The sequence below is a fragment of the Laetiporus sulphureus genome, assembly GCF_001632365.1.
Source record: "Laetiporus sulphureus 93-53 unplaced genomic scaffold LAESUscaffold_44, whole genome shotgun sequence".
In the NCBI taxonomy this organism is placed as follows: Eukaryota; Fungi; Basidiomycota; class Agaricomycetes; order Polyporales; family Laetiporaceae; genus Laetiporus; species Laetiporus sulphureus.
The window spans coordinates 93896-118985 of record NW_024468553.1 but is presented as its reverse complement, the minus strand read 5'-3'; the positions used below and the strand labels follow the sequence as shown (position 1 = coordinate 118985).

Here is a 25090-nt window from a genome sequence, read left to right as displayed (position 1 = left end):
AGGCGACTTCATGAGTTTCAGGGGGCCAGATTCGAGCAAGCAGAAGAAGGCCGACCACACCTAGCTGATTTTTGACCATTTCTGTCATTCGAAACACGTTTCTCAGCTTCGCAATTGACATCACCAGCTTCTAGAACCCCCAGTCCACTTAGTTCACTTACCCCGCTATTGCACCACTTGTTTGAGTCTTCAACAGTAGAAGCCCAGTCGGAAAACATCTCTGAGGCTTCGTCACAAGAAGTTCCACTTAGGACCCTTCTAGATGAGCTAGAGGCAGCTTTTGCAGCTGAACAAGCATCGAATCCAGTCGAGAACCCCTCTCAAACACTTAATCTACTGGCCACCACAGCCACAGTTGTGATGGAAACCATAATAACCAATCAGATGCCATTTTGTGGTGATCGATCGGCACCCACATTCGATCTCAATCAGCCAAGAACACTCTTTCGCTTCTTCGATGACCTAGAAATCCTATTCATGCATTGCCAAGTGACGAATGAAATGGAAAAGAAGCTATGGGTGAAACACTATCTCAATATAGATGTTGCTGACCTCACTGAGTCACTGCCAGAATATTCTGATTGAACAAAGACCTATGTCGATTTGCGACAAGCCATCCAGGAGCTGTATCCAGGTGCAGATACAGAGCACAAGTGGGAAGTTCGAGACATGGATTTCTTAGTTGGAGAGCGAGCCTGACTGGGAATTCAGACCATCGCAGAACTAGAGAACTATCATCGAGAGTTCCTAGCCATCACCTCATTTCTTATTGGCAAGACTCGCATTTCAGAGTCAGAACACAATCGCGCATTCGTTCGAGAGTTTCTGCCCAAGCTATGAAATTGGATTTTGCAGCGCCTACAGTTGAAGCAGCCAGATCATTATCCAGATGATCCCTACTCGGTAAATGATGTCTACGAAGCAGCAAAGTTTGTGTTGCACGGCACTAGTGCAGGGCCGACCACAGTAAAGTTGCATGTAACTACTTTGACTAGCAGTGCATCGACGATTAAAAGTGAGGATATATCCTTGCTTATAGAGAGCTTGGTCAAGTCCATTCAAATGCTCACAGCAGCTGTGACTGGAGGAGTTGCAAAGCAAAATGAGATTCAGATTGCGACTGCGAGTAGACCACCAGTTGCAAATGGAAATCCAAGCAGATTTTGCCACTATTGCAGAGAAGCCAGAGGCATGATCGAAACATGCAAGCACATCGAGGAGGACATAAAGAGCAGCAAGTGCATATGAAATGCAGCTGAAAAAGTTGTCCTTCCAAATGGCACATTCATCCCTCACACAATTCCAGGCATCACGATTCGTGATCAGATTCACGAGTGGCACAGATGCAATCAGACCCCAGTCATGGCATCAGTCTCAACAGCGAATCTATTTGAGGTCTCGGAAGACAAAGCCAGCTCATTCTTGCTAGGAGCAGAAGACAGAATCAAAGCATTAGAACAAGAGTTGTTCAATCTAAAGCAATCGAGATCAGTCTTCGATGGAGTATACATGCCACTGAGGCAACCAGCAGGATCAGCTGCAAAGCCAGCACAGTCTGAGAGGGCACCCGAACAGCAGAAGCCTCAGGCGGAGCCAGAGAAGGCCACTGAGAGCGTGCCGAGTTCATCTACACCAGTAGTCACAAACCCAGTTCCAGAGCATGTCCTACACCCATGCATCTATCTAGGGAGCAACCTCCACACCCAACATCTATACAGTTGCCTCTTTCCTCCACCCTAACGCTGCAGCATGGTCATTTTACACAGATTACATGTGGAAAAGGGAATGTGCCAGATCATTCCCTGTGTTCAGATTTGACATTGGCTACTTTGTCTACTGGTGGCAAGGACAGCTGGTCACTGCAAACCGGGCAAGCAATATGTCTCTTCCATCTGTCCCACCTTCGCCAACAACAGCTGAGCCTTTCAAAAGTAAGTCCACACTATATCTTGCGATATTAGTTAGTGTGGGCTTGGGTGTGGCAGCAGTGGTGATGGCGATCCGGGTGCAGCATATGTTGCAGCTTTCAGCATTACATATGCAGAAGGCCAATATTGACGATGAACTCTTGTGTGGAGAGAAAGAGTTTTGTGAACTTCGACAGGAAATGACTGCAGTCAACCTGCAGGTTGATATTCTGAAATTGAAATTGTAAAGGTGAAGAAGGAAGCAGTGCTTCAGAGAGACCGCCTTAGTACAATGAAGAAGCAGATCGGGAAACTGATTGGGTCAAGGTGAAGCTGGAGCTGGAGTGGGTGCAGAGGGAGATCACAGGTATAATGAAGGAGTAAGAAGAGGCTGAGCAAGACTCAGTGAGCAATTTGTATGGCCTCTATTGATTAAGCAGAGATGACTTATGAGCATGATACTGGGAAGATGTCTATCAATCAAAACAAAGAAGGGTTTAACTATGACAAGGAAGTTGAAAGAGTCGGCATCACGCTCAGGACAACGTGGAGTTCCTCGTCCACTCACCCAGGACCAATGCCTAAGAGCCATTGTGACTACCATCAGTCATCTCTGCCAGCCATGCCTCCATCTCTTGGTTCAGTTTCACCAGATAGCACTACAAAGAGCTGACTCCTCATGTCCCTTTCCTCTCACTTTCTCTCTCACCTGTTGGCATTTCTCCGAGGAAACGTTCACTTGCATCTCGTCCGTTTCAACTTTTCCACTGTTTTGAGTGGGATGAATGTCCACTCGCACAGCTTCACCATTCTGCACGGTTGCATATTCAATCACGGTCGACGTAATGTCAACCTACCACAGACTCACTCCCCCATTGCCCTCATGGACCACCTGCAGCATACGTACTTATATCACTGTGCATTCATCAGTCTTTAGCAGATCACCCCCACAATCTCACTCACGTGCTGCTAGCAATGCTCTGAGCCCTGAATCACAGCTGACTGTCCTGCCGACACCAACACCTGAGCACCCCACATCTCCAGCAGCTGAGTCAGACTACATATCCTTTCTCCACCATGACAAGTGTTAAGCACGGAGCTGGGTGAATTATACGCAGAAGAAGTCTTGGAGGATGAGTGGTCCTCAAAGGATGAAATTGCTGGCATATTGTTTCTACACAACTTGCCCATAAATCAGTTTTCTGCCATCGAATCTTTGCATCTGGAAGACAGAAGTTGGCTGGACAGGGATGTATGCGTAGCTGGGGGGTGGATGTTTATGGAAATCAGTTTCCGGGAGAACTGGCATCTGCTCCAATTTTCATGGGGAACATTCTGTTTGGTGTGGCTGTGATGAAGTTTTGAGATATGGTGAAGCATATCCATGTTATGTGGTTGGCACACTCTTTGGCTATTCTTTCTTCATTAAGTCAATGAAGAAAGACCGATCTATTTCCTCGACATTGAAGATAAACTCAAAAATCATTTGTTCTCTCAATTTTATTAGCATCTCTATATCCAGCAGTGGGACAAGTACCATCACATGCCCATCAAGCAATAATACATGAAAAATGCTCAAGCTGCTATAAATGAATATCAGAAAATCACATCATTCCCACTGTACGAAAGTTCTGCCAATATCATGAGAAGATTATACGTGAAGGCTTGGTCAAGGTGCAAGACTTCATTCAATCAGAACAGGATGCTGAGATTCAGGCTGAGCTGGGGCCAGAAATAGAGCTCATCAAGTAGAGAAGGCGGGTTGCATTTCTTAATGGTCATGAACGTAAATATGATACTTTGCTGCTCATATGAATGCTTTCGCTGAAGGCCCAACACAGATACATGGTCACACAATCTTAGTGTTTTTGTACCAATGGGCAACTATTCGACTTGACCTATTCCAAATTGGGGAAAATGCACATGCTGGAGAAACTGAAGACCTCAAAATAATCCTGAAGCTGCCATGGATAGCCAGAAAGCTTCAAATGAAGATGGACAACCCTCTCGAACCTGCAGTGACAAATTTACTATCTAGTTTATTGATGATGGACCTTCTCCAGCTAATTTACCCACAATGCCTTACCCCTCCAGCAAGAATGTGGCTCTTCTCTTATCTCATTCTCTTGATGATGATCCTGGTCAGAATCTGAGCCTCAGTCCTCCTCGCTCACAGAAAATTTATTAGCTCACCCCCGAGAGCTGGGCTGCGGTCCTCCTCATTCATGAACTAGTTTGCCAGTTGGCTGGAAGCTGAGCCTCAGCCCTCCTCACTCATGAGCCACCATGCTAACCACCTCTCAGGGGCTCAGCTGCAGTGCCTCTCATTCATGGCATTTAATAAATTTACAACTCAGTTGCAGACCTCCATATGCCCGAAAATTCCCTCCAGGTACAATCAGCATCATCAGTGGGCAGCTTGAAGAAAGCACCTTTTCAGAAGACAATAATATGAGTGACAACATGAGCAACCACATGTCTGCTCTTCTGATTTGTGAAGAAGACTGAGCTGATCTCACAAGTGCAGGTGTCCCCTTCGACTTCTCTAGTTCCTGAAAATTGGCTTCCCACATCAAACATGGCTGCCTCAACTGTTGCCACTGACATCATACCAAGCAGACGAGCTCCACGGAGTTTTGAGTATAGGTCGAAAAACACTCAGTCAGGGCATTTTCTCTCATGGACATCAGTTTGATGCTCAAAGACAGCATTTGCGATCAAACTTCAGCCACTCAGCCACATCTGCGATCAATTCGTTAGCACTGTACGCCACCTGTAATCAATTTGAAGCACTCAGCTGACATAACCTGGGATAGCCATCCTCTAAAGCAGCACCATGCATGTGGACAGAGCAAACATGTTGTCAGTCTAGCCATCAGGTCAGTCAGCTAAATGGAACCTTCTGAAATGCACCCATCGGTCGCATCCATTTAATGGCACTTCCGTTACCACATCCCCACACACTACCCACAACCTTCACATCACAGAAACTATTGCAAGAAACCTGTGAGCCTCACACCCTTCAAGAGAGAGTCATCTCCCTGTACCATCATGCCCATCAGAGACAGAGCAGAGCGGTTCATACTCACCTCACTCTGCAACAAAGTGATCAGTACTGCAAGACCACAGACCATAGGGAGGTGGCATACATGCATATCACCATGAGTTATTCAGCTTTGATACTTAAAACAGATGCTTGCAACAGATCGATGAGTGACAAGTGTGACTATGGTGATGCCTTCAACTTTGATGAAGTCGAAAGCTAGAGGGTGGAGATGTGTGTGTTGGAATGTGATTGGTGACTTGAATCTGTGAGTGCTAATGTGGCTGAGACTTAGGCTATGATGAGGACTTGCTATATTTGAAATATACTGGCTAAGCACTGATGACAAGGCTTCGAGCATCTTCCAACTGGAACGAGCATTGATAATGAAGCTCTGAGAACTTCCTGCTATCCCTGGATGGCTAACTGCTACTCTTCAGCACTACAGACCAGGTCTGGGCACTACTGAGGCTATGAGATCTGACAAAAACTGAATTCTGGTTCTAGTCACATGATATGTGGTGTGAGAGTGAGGTAAAATGATGATGAGATACGAAAACACGATAATGTGACTTAGTGATGCAAATTCTGAGTTGAGCTAGAGGTCACTATTAAGGAGTGTTACCTCGCTCAGTGTCAAGAGTCCTAGAGATGTTGTTGAATGATCTTGTGTAGTTCTTGGCCAAAGCACATGATCACCAGACTGCTCGGTGCTGACACAAAGACATGTAGTTAGTGGATCAAGTGGCACAATGTGCACTAACACAATATGATGCAATCACCATGTCACCATATTGCATGCTCAGCTGAAGCCTTGTATAGACCAGTTATATTTAGACAGCCAATCACGGCATTTAGGACAAGTTGTATGATTGCAGAATGGACCAGTAGACAGTGTGTGACTCACTTAGATAACTACTGTACAATAGCATAGCAATCATGTATATAAGGACCAGGGTGGACAGAAGACAGACCTCAGTCTTATTCTTCTTCATCCACCATGACAATACACTCAGACCTAACCAGCCATTTTAGCAGTAGTATCTGTGCCTGCACTCGACCTCGACTACACCAGTAAGTACTTGGTCAACAATCAGTCTGTGCACTCATCATCAGCTCATCATACTTGCCAAAGTCCTTTGACTTGTGGCTATTACTGTCTGGCACATTTGAGCTCCCATCCCAAGATTCTCTAAGGGCTGGAACTTTTGAGTTGTCTATCTTAGTCATCGGCGTGCCATGACAGATGTAGAACTTAGTCACAACTGGTGTAGACATAGTCGAGCACAATGCTCTAGCAAGAATGATGATATGCACTGGATAGCTTTGTGCTCAAAATTTCAACCCACTATATAGTCTACCATATACATAAAATCTATAACAATGAGAGTTTCCCCCATCAAGGAGCACTCAGTTCTCATGTCATCTATGCTAGGGCATTGTGCCCGACTACATCTATGCCAATTGCAATCAAGGTCTACAATTTCTAGGACTCTCGACACCAAGAGGGACAGCACTCTCAGTAGTGGCCTCTAGCTTAACTCAGGTTTTAGCTAGCTAAGTCACATTATTGCACTTTTGTATCTCACGCCATTGCATTTCGGTCTCACACCACCTGTCATGAGTCTCGAACCAGGGTTCCATCCTCATCAGATCTTATAGCCTCACTAGTGCCCAGACCTGGTCTGTAGTGCTGGGAGAGTAGTAGCTAGACACTCAGGAGTCCATCGTCAGTGCTCGACCTAGTCAGAAGCACTCAGAGTTTCCTCATCGGTGCTTGAGCCAGTTCAGAGGCAGTTAGGGCCTTATTGTTGGTGCTTAGCCAGCTCTCTCCAGATATAGCAAGTTTCCATTAATATGCTCAACCATGTCCTGGCTGTTAGCTACCTTTTATTCTCTCGAGGAATGCAGATCGGAGCTGTCCATCTCCATTTACCTTGGGCCACAGTCGCAGGAACTTTGGCTAATAATGCTTTGAGGGGTGGCTGTAAGTTGTTTGGCGATGTACTTGAAACAGAGCAGTGAGTGATGATTAAGACTAGGGTAGTATCCTCGACTCTGAATAAGTCGAGAGATGTGTGGATCATGTGAATGAATCAGGTAGGTAGAGTGAGACTCAGATGAGCAGGTGTAGAGGTGCTAGAATCAAGCGGTGACATGGGTCTTTGCCTGAGTAAGCTGGTGACTTTGAGCACTATAGGCAGCTCTCCTCAGCACTACAGATGAGGTCTGGGTGCTTGCTGAAGCTACGAAGTTCGATGGAGATAGAAATCTGAGTTGTTAGAGCTCGTGACTGGTGGCGTGAGAGAGAAAATGAGGTGGCATGAGTATGTATATGGAATGTAATAACATGACTTATCTGGGTGCTTTCCGAGTCATGCTGTGGGCCACTAGAGAGAGTGCTGCCCTAGCCAGTGTTGAGAGCTAATGAAGCATCGATATTGAGCATAGACTAGGAGAACTGAATAGGGCATGCCACCCTATTGTGAAGACAATGTAAAACTGAGAACTGAGAGGTGAACTCTTTATTTGTTTTAGTGCTAGGTACACAAGCCATTATATAGGTGTAGAATGATGTCTTCTAGTGTAGTAGAAGATGTTTCTGATCCTTGTCGATGTTTCTGATCCTCTGAAACAGTCCCAAGACATTCTCCACCTTCTCCTCATCATCGCTTGCAGTTGAGGAACCAGAAGATATGGGCCCTCAAGGATCCAGCAGTCTGCTGCCCTGTGCTTCCTTTGCTTAGAGTGCACTCTCATTCCAATTTTGCCAAAATCATTCTGCTCTGCCTCTTCTCCTTTGTTCTCATAATCAGCAGTGCTAGCGTGCAGGTCCTGGCTCATCTTCAAGCCTCATGTGTGACCCTTCTTGATATTTTACTGCTTCCACAGTTTCTTCAGAGTCAGAGGTCCTTGTGCCATTCTGTATGGAGTATTCCGCTTGACAAATATGTGTTATCGAGTTACGCAGTTTTCAGTTGCTCTTTCAGATGGGCTTCCAAGCACAGAGCTTTCTGGTGCATATCATCTCCCCTATTCTGAAATCTGGACTGTCTCCAGTCTGTAGTGTTTGTATATCTAGCTCGCTTGCTCCTGCCATTCGTCTGCATTCAAGCCTGTCACCATGTCTTCCTCTCCTCCTCCCAGCATCTTTTCTTCTTACTTTAAGGATCTGCTACCCAGGCCAAAGAGTGGCTGAACATGCTGGACAACCTTATCATGGATGCACCCATGCTTAACACTCTCGAGCAGGTGTGGCACAACTGGGTTGACATCTTTGTGCTAACTTCAGTAAGTCAGGGACCCATGTGAGGATGGCATGTGACTGATCTCCCTGATAGACTGAGCTTCATGTTTGCTTCCCTCCGGTTGCTACTCTGGTCCTCAGTATCATGATCAGTATGGCTGACTGGCTCATGTTCCATTCCCGCTCAGAATTCAACCCATGGCTTGCTTTCACAATAGTGTATACTGATCTTGCTGCCTTCCACATGGCATCTGCCAAGGCGAGACCTCTGCACTCTCCTGGTGAGCTGCATGCCAAGATGACTGAGATTGTCAGTGCTGCAGACTGAGGTGAGCTCACTGATAATCCTCAGGCTCACCTAAGCACATGCAATTTTCTTCTGATGAGGTGCGTGGAGGACCTCACGGTTGATTGTTGTGACATGAAGTTTCTTGTCCATGGGCACTGAGGCCCCATCTTTGAAGATGCTAATGTCATCCTCCTCATAGTTCAGGCCTAGTCAAGACAATCCCTTATTCTTACCTAGTGTGCCTGGCACTCTGGCCATGGATGTCAATGCTGAAGGAGAGCCCAAAGACACTGTGTCTGTTCACAGCTCCAACCAGGATGAGCTGGCCGATGATGAGAAGGCCTCCACAGATGAGCCTTCTCCTATGACATCTGCTGAGGCTGCCTTGAAGAAAGGACGAGGCCACCAGTCCAAGTCTCTCAAGGCTTTACTTGACCCACATATGCATCTTCTGGTATGAACTTTCCACGATTGCTCCCTGTCTCCAGAGTACATGCCTGCATGGTGCAAGCCCACCATCACCTGTCTGGTAAGCCTCACCCATCCATTGTTCCATGCCTTGCTGACCGACATCATATCATAGTGTCGCCATTGCCTAGAGTCTGAGAAGGTGACTCACACCTGTATTCTCAGCGAGTTTGAGCCTATATGCTGCAAATGTCACCATAATCATAAAGCATGCATCTGGTGGTCACGTACAATGGCCTTCAATCTGGACAACAACTCCAGCTGGATTGAGCTTGATGCAATCTACCACCAGTGTCACTGGCCTCTTCCTCCTGCCACTGATAAGAAGGTGGCTATCAAGGTGGCCTCCTTTCAGCTCACCTATGACAGGAAGCAGTACAAGGTCAACCATGAGGGTGCTGCCTTTGCTAAACAACTCGACCTTTCCCAGGACACTCCTGTTGGCAAGTACGAGGAATGCCTGTCACGCTCCCTCACCTTTGTATGTCCCTCTTCTGCCTCATTTTTAGTGTATCCTTTACTGATGTCTCCTTCTCCAAGAATTGGTGCTGATCATCTTGGCCAAAGAGAAAGCCACTGCCACCACCACCAAGCTCAAGAAAGAGCTTGAGGAGTCAACCAAGAACGAGCCTGACATGCCTGGCCATACATTGAAAATTTCACCATGTTGCTTTGATAAGTATCCCTTTCCATCTCTCATCATTGCCGTTTGCTGACTCTTACTGTCTCAACAGATCTCGTCATCACACGCTCATTTATACAGGCTCACATTGATGACTCAGAGCCTGAGGTTGAGCACTTCCAAGTACTGTCAGAAACTCCTGAGGCCACTATTTTGACTAAGAAATGTGTGAAGGGCTCTGCAGCCATGTCCTCATCAAAGCCAGCCACTGCTGATACATCCCTGGCTACTGTCACTGTCAAGCATGATGAGCTGCATATGTGGCTCTCCTTAACCATGTCACAGTTTGAGCTTCTGCTCCAGAGTTCACAGAAGATGGCCAAGGACAATCACAACTTTCTCGAATGCAAGTAGTTGACTGTCGAAAGTCTTCATGGTGGGTTTTCATGGGAAAATGCTCTAGGGCTCAGCCACAGCATGTTTTTGTCTTGCTATATCTAGTGTGCTCCTTCCTCCATGCATGCAGAGCAATGTACTTCTCTTTTTGTTGTGTAATATATATATATATTGCATACTTGAGACCATTGGTGTGACTTGAATAAGCAAAAGATGAAAATTCCAAAAGGCTGTTGTTGATAGGCTGAGCTGGCTTTTCTTGCATCGGTAGAAGAATTATCTTGAAAGCTATATATGCCATTTTTGTTGATCCTGTCTTTGAGTCTATTTTTTGTCATCATCAGATTCTCCTTCCTGCTGCCCTTCCTCTTCATTCTCCAATTCTTCTCCATTGCTGTCCACCTTGGATTCTTCTTCTTCTTGATCTTCATCTTGCCACATTTCTTTGAGTCAGGCTTTCGACACATCCAGGATTTCTTCAGATATAGTGATCTTCTTTCTTGCCACAAAAAGCACCACTCAGAATGCCACTACTGGTCTATCCAAGACTGCTCCATCTAGCTCAAAGAGCACGTACGCTTCTCCCTGATTGTGAAACAACACAAAGTACAGTCCTATGTAGTGTGATCACATCCTTCAATTAAGTGCCTTCTCAATTTAAGTATGTTGCACTAGTATCAAGTCTCCACATTTGAAGTCGAAGTCTTTGATTGTCCATCTGTGTGTTCATTCAAATCATCTTGCAGCTGCTCTTCTAGCTTTGTAGACAGTGTTATGAATATGTGTGACTTGTTCTCGATGCTTCTGCAATGCTTCCACTTGGCTTGCAATTAGGTCCATGGTAGCTAACATCTCACCTAGCACCAGGATCAGGTAGGTTGCTTCAACGATATTGAGTGATAAAACTGGATGGGTGTCAGTGACTGCAAAATAGGGTGAGCATCCCATTCATCATTGAACTGTTACTCTCTCTGACTGAAATACTGAGTGGGCTACCTGACTCCATTTGCATTCCTCACCATTGGCTGCCTTGAATAGTCCCTGCTGTATGTCAAAATGCAGATGTACAACTATTCCATTCACATATGAGTTGTAGTCGCTAATCCAGATGTGCTTGACATGGTACTTTTTCTCCAGATAGGCTGCAGCTTTCACAAATAGAGCTTCATTGTCCGTTACAATTTCTGACAGCACTCCCCATCGAAAGAGTACATCTTAGAAAATCCAGTCACCAAGTGCCTTTGCAGTCTCCACTCAGAGCATTTGAAACTCAGGATAGTGTGTAAGTGAGCACCATCCTTGCACAATGTATTTGAATCTGTTCAAGGGCAGCATGTGCATGGTGTCAATATATATCTTTGCAAAGATCAGAGCTGGTACTGTAACAGTTGGTGAGATCAGGATTTGATAAATTTGTCATTTCTGGTATATTTCACATGTACAGGTTCTGATGAACCACACGATGTCTGCACCAATGTTTGGCCATCAAAATCATTCACACATGACTGCCTGAGTTAGAAAGATGCCTCGATGACCCAGCTCATCATGTGCTCTGGCTAGAATCCTTAAACAATTTTTGGGGAGGACTACTAGCTGGTGTGACCCTTGAGCATCCTTTCTCCATAACTGACTGTCCCACTTGAAGAAATGAACTGCGTACTCGAGCATATGATTGTACTCTTTTTCTATCAGGTCTTTTGACTTTCGCAGTGTCTCTAGCCAGTCGATAATTTGAGAGATCAATTTATCATTTCTCCTGGCTCTTGCCAATCGTGGAATGTTGGCATAGGGTATCGAAATTTGCTTTACGGATTGCTCTGTTCCGTCCTCTGATAGTGCGAAGGTTGCTTATACATCTGGTTCCTCCCCCATTCTGAAAAATTGACCGTCCTCGGTCGTCAATGTAGGATTCATAGGTTGTGATAGGGAAAGCATGTGGTGAATGAATCTGTGCATCTGATCCACCCACTTGTCAAATTCCACATTCTTGATTGGTTCTGGCAGTGAATCCTCTGACTGTCTAGGTCAATACGATAAACTGTCTGGTCCATGCATTACTCCAGATATATGGACTAGCTTGAATTGGTACATCAAATTGTGATGACTCAATGATTGATGCTTGCGCTGGGGGCAATGTCAGGCTTCTGCAACATTTCCTTGATATATTTTGCATCTACTTCAATGATGAGGTTGCGGACACCAATTAAATAGACCTTGAGTGCTCAGAGCATGTGGTACAGTCTGTACAACTCCAGCTTTAGCTGCAAAAATCTCTTCTCATGATCGTTGAGCATGATGGAGCCAAACTGGTTGAAGAACTTTTTTTCAATCTGTCATTCACGCCTTGATATAGCTGATACTCAACTGCGATTGGAGAGGTGCTATGTAAGTTAGATGAAGCAGTGTTGGACTGACTGGTAGCAGCATTTAGGGTGGTACTCTTCATAGCTCAAAAACAGATCACGATCACAGAAGAAATGTTGAACATGTCAGAAATCAGGCTAAAGAAAATGCATCAGTCAGATGATCAGGAAGAAGAAGAATTGGAGGAAGAGCAAGGAGAAGAGGAGTCAGAAGATGAAGCTGAAGAATAACAGGATCTGGAAGATGAAGACGAGGTGGAATAGACAAGTATAGGTATTTAAACTAATCAACCAATCATGTATATGCGAGGAACTGGCCAAGGACTTATAGCATATGGAGTATGCAAACAGAACCTTTTCAGGCACAAAGCTAAAACTCTATGTGAAATAAATCATGATAGTAGAACATAGATGCATGCCAGAAGGAAGATTGTTAGATAAGTCTCGAGTTTGAACAGTTAGAAACTGAAAACTGTACAAAGATGTGTCAGAGATCTGAGCATTCTTGAGCACAATCAGTATTATGAGAATTCTCATCAAGGACTTTGCAAAATGAGCACATTCATTGGTTCAGCTCATGTATAAAGGAGTTTTATTTGAATTTGATAAACCATAGCTCAAAGTCATAGAGAATTCGAAGCAGGCCTTACTTGAGCCCCCCACTTTGCATGCAATTAACTACAACTCACCTGCACCAGATATTCTAGTAGTGAACATCTTTCTGATTGCAGTTGGATATCAATTATGTCAAGGCATGAATAACAGATTGAAGAAGCAATTCTTCAATCAGTTTGGCTCAATTACACTCAATAATTGTGAAAAACATATCTCTCAGCTAAAGCTAGAGCTTTATAAATTGTACTAAGTATGATGCTAGTATCAATTTTAAATTATAGTAAAACTGCTGTGCCAGAGTGCTAAGGCTGAACCTGTGCCAGCACTAAGTGTCTGAGCCCAGTACTAATTCTTAAATGCTGGCACAATTGCTGTACTAATGTTACAGGGCTAGTACTATGGTAGTACTAACATTTTAATCATAGAATCAGTTTTTAAATTAGGGTACAATTGCTGCACTTAGGTGCCAAGACTAGCACTATGCTAGTACTAACATTATAATGCTAGCATCAATTTTAAACTTATAGTAAAATTGCTCTACTAAGGTGTCAAGGCTTGTATATGCTAGTACTAATATTTGAATGCTAGAAATAATTTTGATATTGTAGTGAGCCAGCTGTACTAAGATGTCAAGGCTGAATCTATGCTAGCACTAAGTGTTTGAGCCTAGTATCATTTTTAAATGCTAGCACAGTTGCTGTACTACTGTTTCAAGGCTAGTAGTATCATAGTAATAACATTTTAATGCTAGTATCATTTTTTGTATGATAGTACAACTGCTGTACTACTGTTCCAAGGCTGGTAGTATCATAGTAATAACATTTTAATGCTAGTATCATTTTTTGTATGATGGTACAACTGCTGCACTAATGTTTCAAGGCTAATAGTATGCTAGTACTAACAATATAATGCTAGTATCAATTGTAGAAGTATAGTTAAACTGCTGGACTAAGATATTGAAGCTAGTACTATGCTAGTGCTAACATTATAATGCTAGTATCAATTGTAGAAGTATAGTAAAACTGCTGTACTAAGGTGTTAAGGCTAGTACTATGCTAGTACTAATATTTGAGTGCTAGAAACAATTTTAATATTGTAGTGAGCCTGCTGTACTGAGGTGTCAAGGCTGAACCTATGCTAGCACTAAGTGCCTGAGCCTAATACCAATTTTTAAATGCTAGAACAACTGCTGTACTAAGGTTACAAAGCTGGCACTATGCTAGTACTAACATTTTAATGCTAGTATCATTTTTTGCATGATAGTACAACTGCTGCACTAATGTTTCAAGGCTAGTACTATGCTAGTACTAACAATATAATGCTAGTATCAATTGTAGAATTATAGTTAAACTGCTGTACTAAGGTGTTAAGGCTAATACTATGCTGGTACTAATATTTGAGTGCTAGAAACAATTTTAATATTGTAGTGAGCCTGCTGTACTAAGGGCTAGTACTATGCTAGTAATTACATTTGAGTGATAGTATCAACTGTAAAATTGTAGTGAAACTGCTTTACCAAGGATTGTACTATGATAGTATACATCTTTAGAAGATGGCACAAATGTTTCAATGCTAGTCTAATTGCTGTATATGAGTTTAAGTACTTGTATCATGCTATATACTAACTCCTTAATAGTACTATTAGTTTTTTAATGCTAGTACAATTGCTTGGCTGTACTATGCTAGTACTATACTAGTGCAATGCTAGTACTAAGCTAGTATACTATGCTAGTACAATGCTAGTACTATGCTAGTACTATGCTGGTACTAAGCTAGTACTATGCTAGTACTATGCTAGTACTATGAGTACAATGCTAGTACTAAGCTAGTACTAAGCTAGTACTAAGCTAGTACTGTGCTGGTACTGTGCTGGTACTATGCTAGTACTATGCTAATGCTAATATAATATATTTTGTATATTTTCAATAACCACTGATTTGAAATACCGGTACTCACTAATGACATTATGCTGCTGAACATAATAGTGATCACTGAAGAATCAATGTTTATATTTTATTTTGAATGTGACATGGTCACATTTCTTTCTCTATCTTTCTCAATAAATTATCTTGAAAAGGTTTTAAATCTTTTTATGAATATTTATCAAATCTTCTTATAATATTTATATGTTGCAAAGGTTAAGATATAGATTAAAGAGTTTTTTGATCATTCATGCCATAAGATGATAAAAAGACTGTGAACATCATTTTAAAGCACTTGCATCAAATGTTTAAAATCTTTTCAGAATCTTTTACATAAAACATATTCTAAAAAGATTTTAAAAATTTTGAAGATTTTTTCAGATGAAAGATGATGATATGATTTAAATTTTTTTTTCAATCCTTTTATCATGTTTGCAGTGAAAGTATTGAATGTTTCACCCAGTGTACACTAGACCTGAGATGGGGGTACAACAATGTACGCCTTCAGAAGGGAGATGAAGAAAAGGCAGTGTTCATTACCCATAGAGGATTATTTAAACCAACTGTAATGTACTTCGGATTCTGTAACGCCCCTAGCACTTTTCAGGCTATGATGAACGACATCTTAGATGATCTCATTTGCACTGGAAAAGTGGCAGTCTACATAGATGACATCATAATCTTTACGGATAACCAGGAAGAACACAACCGTCTAACCAAGGAAGTTCTACAATGACTCAGAGACAATGGTCTATTCGTGAAACCAGAAAAGTGTCACTTCGCAACCACTTTTGTCAAGTTTCTCAGACTCATAATCTCCAAAGGGTCAATACAGATGGGCTCAGAGAAGGTCGATGGCATGCTCAAATGGCCAGTGCCCACCAAGGTAAAGCAAGTACAAGCATTCCTCGGTCTGGCAAACTTTTATCGACGATTCATCAAGGATTTCGGATCGATGACCTGACCCTTGACTCTATTAACACGTAAAGATGCTCAATGGAAATGGGAAGAACCTCAACAAAAGGCATTTGAGGCCCTCAAGACTGCATTCACTTCTGCCCCAATTCTAGTGCTCCCTAATGCAGTCCACCTCTTTAGATTGGAAACGGATGCCTCAGACTTTGCCACAGGTGCTGTCCTTGAACAGTTGGGAGAAGATGAGCTCTGGCATCCTGTCGTATACTATTCCAAATCACTCAATGAACATGAGCGAAACTACGAGATCTATGACAAGGAGATGCTAGCCATCATTCGGGCTTTGAAAGAATACCGGCAGTACTTCGAAGGACACCCTCATCCAGTTGAGATATGGTCAAATCACCTCAATCTTACCTATTTCTGACAAGCTCAAACACTAACCAGACGCCAAGCTCACTGGTCACTTTACCTTACACGTTTCAACTTTATTCTCCATCACCGCCCCGAAAAGACGATGATGTGTGCCGATCCTCTGTCGAGGAGGCCAGATCATGAGAAGGGGGTGAGCAATGACAATTCAGGGCAAATTTTGCTTCGACCTGAATATTTTGCCATCCACGTGATCTCAGCCACTCATTCCTCTGAAGTTAATGATGCAAAACTTCTAGAATGAGTGAAATCGGCACTACAAGATGACGAAATGACCAAAGGTTACCAGCACCTACTAAAAACTGGCAAGTGAGAGTTCAGAAAAGACCTCCAAGAGTGGAACTTCGAGCATGGATTGCTGCTCAGGAGAGGAAAGGTCTATGTTTCAAAAAACTCTATGCTGCGGAACGAGCTGATCAAGCTGCATCACGATCTCTCCACGGCCAGACATCCTGGACGATGAAAGATGCAAAAGCTGATTAGCAGGAATTACTGGTGGCCAGGGCTCACCATTGATGTTAAAAAGTATGTCCAAGGCTGCGTAACCTGTCAAAGAAACAAGACAAGCAAGCAAAAGCCTTACGGACTGTTACAGCCTAACCCAGTGCCAGAGGGGCCTTGGGAAATGGTTACTTGTGACCTGATTACACAGTTACCACCAAGCCCAGACCATAGGGGAGAAAAGAAGACTGCCATTTTAGTAGTCGTCGACAGGTTCACCAAACATGCACACTTCTACCCAGTAGATGACATGGTGACAGCATCTCAAGTAGCATCAATTTTCTACAATGAAGTATTCAAACTCCATGGAATCCCCCGACAAATCATATCAGACTGAGGCACACAGTTCTCAGCCAAGCTATTCCAGGAGTTTTGTCAGAAACTTCATATCAAATCTACGATGTCTACAGCCTATCACCCTGAAACGGATGGACAGATCGAACGAGTCAATCAAATTCTGGAGCAATATCTATGCATGTACTGCAACTACCGACAAACTGATTGGGCCACACTATTGCCCAAGCGGAGTTTGCATACAACAACCAAGCCTCAGAATCGACAGGTCTGTCCCCATTTTTCATAGGCATGGTCGACACCCCCGCATGGCACCAGACATATTGAAAGGAATACAACATCCATCCCTGGAACACTTATTCCACAACCACGATCAAGCACAGGAACAAGCACATGCCGCTCTGACATTAGCAGCGGAAAGAATGAAATGGTATTTCGATCTCAAAAAGCAGGATGTCCCTTTCAAAGTAGGAGACGAAGTGCTTATTCGAGGAAAAGATCTCCATGTAAAGGTCAAAAGTCAGAAACTCGTGACTCAGAACTATGGACCATTCAAAATCCTTGAAAAGATCGGAACTGTATCATTTAAACTGCAACTACCGGCGGACATGAAGCTACATCCGGTGTTTCATGCTTCTAAGCTTATAATGTTCCATCAAGACTCTATTCCGGGATGTGTGCCTCCCCCTAACCCCCCAGTCATCATAGACAGAGAGGAAGAATGGGACGTGGAGGACATCCTGGATTCTAGAGTCAGGTATAACAAAACCCAGTATCTCGTTAAGTGGTTAGACTATGACCACAGCGACAATACGTGGGAACCACTGGAAAACCTCACAAATGTCAAAGACAAAGTAGAGAAATTCCATCAGACACACTCAGATGCTTCAAGAGCTAAGCTGCATACACGCAAAGCACACAAAATCGCCTTGTCGGACCACTCCGACGAGTTCATGGTCTTCTTCTGCACTCATCCAAATGCCCGAGCATCCTACAAGGGATCTCCAGAAGCTGTAGGGTGGAATGTCAAGTCCACACAAGACATAGCCATTCCCCCACATTCCAGGGTGCTTATTGGCACTGGGCTTGCAGTTAACCCCCCAAAGTGGACATACATTCGAGTGGCCCCCCGAAGTGGGCTAGCCCTCAAAGGAATTGATGTCGCAGCAGGGGTAATTGACCCAGACTACACAGGGAAAATCAAGGTGCTTCTCATTAACATGACCAGCACACCGTTTGAGGTCAGGACAGGCGATCGTGTCGCACAGCTCATATGCGAATATTACACCTCAGGAGTAATTACAGAGACAGACCGTTCACTCGCTGGGCAAACCATATAAGGTGACAAGGACTTTGGCTCATCAGAACAATGAACCTTGAGAAGGGGGTGATGTCACAGTTTTTACCTGACAAGTCATTATAGAAACAAATGTTATTAGAAGCATATCATTTTTCATCATTTCGCGTCGCACAACGAATCATGTGACCTAATGAGAGATAAGATAAAGGCATCTAGTCACATGACCTCAGATCTCTCTTGGCATTGTCACGTGACACTGAGCTCCTCAGGATTGCATCATATTGCGCAATCACCATGACGTCATATTGCATGCTCAAGAGGAGCTTCGTCTCCGTGAGTTATTATTAGGCAGCCAATCAGGATAACTGGGACATGTCATATGATTGTAGCACAGTCCAGTAGCACAGCGTGTGACTCGCTTATGTAGTACTGTACAGTAGCTAGACAATCATGTATATAAGGACCAGCAAGACGAGGAGGAGACCTCAGTCTTATTCTCCTTCGTCCTCCACTACCATCACAGAGAGGTCTTACCAGACACTCTCAGTGTGCTATACATTTGTTTGCATCCTCACCTTGTGATAGCACCCCTTGCCTTGCCAGTAAGTTTCATTCAGTGACTAGCAACTGGGCCTCATCAGTGGGCACGTCGTATCACCACAGCTCATCGCTGTAGGCCTTTAGCCAGGAGACCCTCAAGGGGACTCTAGTCTTGGTTGTCATTGACGTGCCGTGACAGTCTGCCCACACTTATGATGGACGAGGTCAGAGTTGAGAAAACACTGGAGGCCATCGCATTGATAGCATATCGTGAACACCTTCGTCATGCATTCACAAACACAGACAAATTCTTAGACAGTTTTGGGAAGGGTAAGTCGTGATTATGCTGGTTCACCACATCATTGAATAAATCATTTCTGCAGATGACTTTCAATACAAGAATGCAGATGGCAGCCAGGGAAATCTGCTCAACTTTTCACACCTAATCATTTGCCTGCCGAGCCTCATCAAGCAGTGAACTTCTGAAATACATACATACCTTCGGCGAGACACATTTGACCTTTTACCCTATGTTGACAAATATAAGGAAGAGCAGCACTAGCAATTCTGGGAAAAATTGTGGTCGATGTCGAAGCAGCAGGCCTCAAGGAAGATAATACTTGCATGGTTCACTGTAAGTTTTGATGAATATGTTTCTAAGACAATAAAAAAACTGAAAACAATGCTCAACAGACAGTGACCTCTGATCTTGAAGACGTATTCCTTTATCAGAAGGCAGACAAAAGTCTGCTGAAGAGAGCTGAAACATATAACAAAAAGAAGTCGAAAATGCTTCTATCTCAGAGATGTTCATTACTGATCGTTGACAAAGCTCAATTTGTGCGGACTTCCAGGAAGGTGTACACAGCCCTTCAGGTGTGGTCAGATCTGGCAGAGACGGTGGTTCTGCTGACGACTATGCCGATCGTTACCCATCCTCAGGTAAGCAAGTGAAGCTAACTCTTCTGTGCCCTGTAACCATATTTTACACAGGATATCCTCAATCTTGCACATATAATGCATCTGAAACCAATCACCACTGAGCTGATTGAGCAAGAATGCAAATGGGAGGCAACTCTCTGAAGTGCACGGATGAATCGGGTCAAGGCCACCAGGGACGAGGTGATCTGCGACAGTGTGCAGCTCACGCACGGTGTGGTCAACACTGGGGGCATGAGCTCATGATTTCACCGGGAACATTTTGGACACATTGTAATAATAGTCCAAATAATTAGACAATGTTTTCAGCGCATATATCTTGAAATCATTTTGAATGTTTTAAGATGTTTTAAGCATCAGCATTGTGGCACAATTTTGATAGCATTCATAAAGATGCAAGAATGAGACCCCAATGTTGCAGCTGACAGCATTCAAGCAATATTGCCATAACACTCTAAATGTTTCTTCAGAGAAAATTTTAAATGATATCTATGAGGGGCCATGATGTCTTCAAGATGATTCCCATTGAGTTCACTGTGATCGCATAAATGGTATTGCTATATATAGTAATGTGCTAACCATATTAGGACATCTCTGATGCGTTCAAGATGATTCCAGTCGGCACATGATGAAAAGCATCTGGTACTCATTGCAATATCACATTGATCACATTTTTAATGTACCCTTATATTTCATTCAAAATGTTGCCAACATATTTTGTGAATGCTGGTCAGAGTAAAATTGTTGTCGCACCATGGTATCTTTCTGAATAATATCACAATTATTCTACGATGAATTCACTCGAGATAATTCAAATTATTTCATAATGTTTACATCAGTAACAGTAAAGTTACATTCTGACTGTTATCATGATGTGTTCAAAATATTTCTGGCAGAATCATGGGCTCATGCCCCTGGTGCAAGGATTCCATATGTGAGGCCTATTATGTGGTGATCAAGGACATCATGAATGATGTCCATGAGCTATTCAAAGGGTCTGTGATCTGCCGCACCAGCAACTCAAAGGCCTGGGACGAAAAACTTATATCTGGCCTGAAAAAGGTTCACGAACAACTACTTCAATTGGAGCAGGAGGATTGGGAGAAGAAGGCACTGGACCAGCTCATTGAGGGTGTTTGGCGAAACGATTTGAACCTGTCGTACACTTCTGGAAGGGTGAGCATTTTTTATTGCTAGACTGTTATCGCTTATTGGGGTGAGATGTTTTGTGCGTCCGCGATGAGCACCATTGACTTAGTGCGCAAGTCACGTGAAGTGCGCATAATGGGTTCAGACGCCTATCTGAGCTGTTGGAGGAGTAATGCAGAGATGCGCATTGAGGATGTGCATGAGCTGGCATCTGCTTGAGTTAACAATGGTGAATTAACTAATTAAGTGCACAGTCATTCTATCTCGCCATCCGCAAAGTTCTGGTCTGTACAAGACTCTAACGACAATCGACGAATGGAGATTAAAGTCGTCGGCTAAAATCAACGTGCTCCTTCTGTTGCTCCAGCATCACCTGGGCATGGATAAAGCCCCACCCATCATCACCAAGGACAGCAAAACTCTTGTGCCCAGACCAGCCGATGATGAAGCTGCATCCACCGAACTTGAAGCGTGATAAGATCATCATGTTCACCGCATTCTCATCATCACTAACAGTCATTCTCCCAGTGCGCAAACTCTGTTTCACTCCTATTCTCGCACTTATGCACCCTATGACAGGTTTTCAAGCTTCATGGGATCAAACCCCTAGAAATGACGGATTCTCAATCTTTGCTGGAGCAGTGCAGAATTATCGAAAGATTCAACACGGACTTCAGTGATGATGCCGCAATTTTACTGATGTCCAACGTTGGCTTGGTGGGCTTGAACCTACCAGTTGCAAACATACTGATACTCCTGGTAAGGCATTTCATGTTCTCGTCTGATCAAATGCTCTCTGACACATACACACCAGGATTCACTTTGATCTGCACATATGCACAATGAATTCGTGAAAGCGCTGCATAAGCTCAGTAAGCCACTTTATCATGCCTTTTAACTGGCGCTGACAGAATTTGCAGAGAGACTATTTAACCCAGAGTTAGATGAGCGAGACCCTGAGGCAGAAGGAGAGGATCTGCCAGTGGCCCAAGGATTGTCTGAGCAGACTGCACAACTGCAAGCCTCAGAAAGTCAGGACGTTGCTGAGGAGCGACATCCCAAACAAGAGGATGTTCAAACTGCCCAAGGAATGGCCGACGCAGAAACTTTCTGGGATGAGCATGTGATGGAGGACATTCCTGTGATTAATGAACTGTCCACGCAGCCTGCAGAACAGCAAGTGATGGAAGACAATGGGCAAATGACTGAACAACCATCTGAGCAGACGCCAGCAGCGCCAGTCAGTCAAATTCATCAGCAGTGCATGAGTCCACCACCCGAAGACAACTTCCATCAAATGGGCAGCTCTTCGGAGGAGGAGCTGATCAAAGAGAAAGGCAAGAAACACAAAAGGCCATCGTCTGTTGACTTCACTGCTCCCCCAGCCAAAAAGAGTCTTCTGCCCATGAATAGGAATCTGGAAGCGATGGTGAAGGAGGACTGACCGTAGAGTTTGCTGCATCCCACCTAGGAGACAGAGACACTGGTGAACCATCTGTCTTCAAATAAATCAGTGCATCCTGAAGTATCCTTTGTGATACAACTGTCACTGATTTCTGTTATTTCTTTTATGCAGATCAGATTTTGAAGGAAGAGCGAGTGATGTGATCGATGTATCAGAAGCTGCAGGGTGGGCAGCCATCGATCAGTTTTCCTCCTGCTAAGACAAGGCTGTCAAAACCGAAGAGGAGCTGCAGTAGCTGCAGCGGTTAAACATGATGTACAGCGCTTCTTGTAATACATGATGCCAAGCTTTTTGTGATGACACATTTTGTGAAAAGTCAGCCCATGAGCAACTGGTCTTGCAGTAGAGCTGCAAGAGATGAGCGCATCCAGGACGAGCTGCATTCTGCTTCATCTCAAACGCATCTAGAATACAATGACCATGCCTATGTTTGATAATTTTTGCACAAGCTCGTGGATGGCCAGAGTTCAGTGGTTGATGAGAATGGTGCATTTGTAAAGCAGGTCACGATCAGTACATCCTCAGTGCCACCGACTTGCCAGAATGTCCGATCACATCAACATAGACTGGTAGCAGATGCCTTCCCGAAGGTGTCTGCAATGTGTTGTGAACGTTTCCTCTACGCTTAAAAAATATCAATGGATATGGGTGATGCACGTCCTTGACGAACAACTGCTTGCTAATGCGGGCATCCCAACGGTAGGCGCATCCAGGATGCCTATCCATACTGGGACCCTCCACCACACGTTTCACAGTGTATATGTTAGACACTCTGAAAAACACGCATCATATGAGTGCACCTTGTTGGGCAGCCATTGAGCACTTTAATTCAAGCCAAATCATCCCTGGCATCCATCCGCCATAATGCACATGTAGTTTTCCATCCCAAAATTACCTTGCTGAGTAGATCAGTTGCTTGAGCATTCTGGGTGAGTATGCTAAGAGGAAAGTGAAGAGATTTCCACAATGTGATGGTGCACACTCTTATGCGCTGCGGCCTGCATTGTTGTCATGCAGGTTCAACAGAATATTACATAGCAGGTCAATAAATATAGTACATGCACATCGGTGATCTCTATGCATTTGTCATGGCTCTTTGCACTGTAGAACACCTATCTGTGCTGCTGGGACTGGATGAGTCTCTCGAGCATGCTATTTATGTGATGGTCGGCTGTGATGAGGGTAGTCGAAGATGAGCTACTATAATCAGTGGAGGATGAAATGGCTTCCTTACATGAGGATCTGTTGACGATACAAGTCTCCTCTGTAATCATTCCAACTAGCAGGCATTCGGTAATCCTTTCTTTCATCAGCTGGACAAACAAGACATAGTTCGTGGTCACTTCATTCCCTTTTGCTTTCTTGAGCTTCTTTCGCTGTCCCTCCAGAGCAGACATATGCCACTTTTTACCAGCAGTGCTGCTCACCTCTTTGTTCGCTACCCCATGTAGGTGGCTGTCGATAACTTCTTTGATAGCATCAATGAGAACGTAACCAGATGCCACGCCACCGTGCTTCTCAGCCACTGTGGCCTGAAAAACCCACAATGTCGCACCATTGTCTGCGGGTTCGATCACAAACGAGCTGATGAGCGGGCTGTTTTTGGCTTTCGGGATGTAGAAGTGGTCGTACAAAGGCAGTTCGAGGCAAAGAGGGCTGTTGTTGTCCCATTGAAACTTTGCTATCATTCTCTGTCGAGCGGGAAGGTGAGTCGAAGCTATGACTGGCAGTTTAGTCAATTTGAAGGTTCGGCTAGTGCTTGTCATATATTTCATGATAAGTAGTGGGGGGAGTCCATTTGGAGCTGTAGTCAATCCTGAAAGGTGATTGTGCACTAACGTCTCGAAGACAAATGCACTTAACCCAGACGTTTGTGGAGACAGGAGAGTCAGCAATAAAATCAGCTGTGCCTCTTCGACACCAAGGATGCTCAAGTGATCCTGGATTTCATTCTCGATATCCGGAGACTTGAAGTTGAGGAAGAAATTGTCGCAGCTTCAATGGTCAGATCCCAGTATGACATGGACAGTGACTAGGTGATGAGAGAATGCTCCAGGACATTCGTTGTTACCGGTGAGGCCTCTTTTAAGCTCATTTCAGGTCACGTGTTGTATTGCATCTGTGTGACGATGCTCGATGGATTCTGGAATGAACAGCGCATCGTAAACATCATGCAGAGCAAAGCCGTATATCTCAGTGGCCTTCTTGAGAGCCTCTCCTATCAAACATTTTGCAAGTTTCCGCATTGATGATGACCGCCTATCAATGTTCAGCAGATGCTGTGTAATGTTGCGCACCTGTGGGTCTTGATTGACATTAGGATTGTCGAGGGCACAGGTCACAGCTGTTGCAAGTCCAGCGTAGCCTGGCTGTAGTGGAAGACTGCATTTAGAATAATTTAATGTGATGCCCTCCTCAGATGACAGGAACAGCGTACTCCATCTTGAGTTCCATAAATGCTCCTCGTTGTTTGCGCCAACTGTTATACTGACTCTCATTGGGAGATGAGGCATGGATCAGAAAGATAGACACAGAGACTAAGCCTGCACTGGGCTCTTGTATGTTGTTCTTTGAGTCTATCAATCCCCAAATATGATGCGACGCGTCATCATCACCTGCAGAAAGTTACGAAAGGATAGCTGCAGTAAACTTATGTCCCACAACCTGAAAGACTTCCTCAAAG

At 44.0% G+C, this 25090-nt stretch overlaps 5 protein-coding genes across 5 annotated transcripts; all 5 read left to right on the top strand.

Moving 5' to 3' along the window:
• Positions 1 to 1362: 1362 nt before the first annotated feature.
• LAESUDRAFT_762342 (uncharacterized protein) lies at positions 1363 to 1740 on the top strand (the record flags this gene model as incomplete). The annotated part of the gene is made up of 1 exon (XM_040913083.1): positions 1363 to 1740. One exon carries the CDS (start codon positions 1363 to 1365, stop codon positions 1738 to 1740), a length of 378 nt encoding a protein of 125 aa, XP_040760651.1.
• Positions 1741 to 1771: 31 nt separating this feature from the next.
• LAESUDRAFT_716501 (uncharacterized protein) lies at positions 1772 to 2238 on the top strand (the record flags this gene model as incomplete). Its single annotated transcript, XM_040907255.1, has 3 exons — positions 1772 to 1931; positions 1962 to 2128; positions 2158 to 2238. The coding sequence occupies 3 exons, from the start codon at positions 1772 to 1774 to the stop codon at positions 2236 to 2238; spliced, it is 408 nt and encodes a 135-aa protein (XP_040760650.1).
• A 5913-nt stretch (positions 2239 to 8151) lies between these two features.
• LAESUDRAFT_762341 (uncharacterized protein) lies at positions 8152 to 8946 on the top strand (the record flags this gene model as incomplete). Its single annotated transcript, XM_040913082.1, has 4 exons — positions 8152 to 8241; positions 8292 to 8478; positions 8550 to 8584; positions 8686 to 8946. The coding sequence occupies 4 exons, from the start codon at positions 8152 to 8154 to the stop codon at positions 8944 to 8946; spliced, it is 573 nt and encodes a 190-aa protein (XP_040760649.1).
• Positions 8947 to 9186: 240 nt separating this feature from the next.
• On the top strand, positions 9187 to 9506 carry LAESUDRAFT_762340 (uncharacterized protein; the record flags this gene model as incomplete). The annotated part of the gene is made up of 2 exons (XM_040913081.1): positions 9187 to 9435; positions 9495 to 9506. The coding sequence occupies 2 exons, from the start codon at positions 9187 to 9189 to the stop codon at positions 9504 to 9506; spliced, it is 261 nt and encodes an 86-aa protein (XP_040760648.1).
• A 12271-nt stretch (positions 9507 to 21777) lies between these two features.
• Positions 21778 to 22386, top strand: LAESUDRAFT_762337 (uncharacterized protein; the record flags this gene model as incomplete). The annotated part of the gene is made up of 2 exons (XM_040913080.1): positions 21778 to 21814; positions 21863 to 22386. The coding sequence occupies 2 exons, from the start codon at positions 21778 to 21780 to the stop codon at positions 22384 to 22386; spliced, it is 561 nt and encodes a 186-aa protein (XP_040760647.1).
• Between the last annotated feature and the right edge of the window lie 2704 nt (positions 22387 to 25090).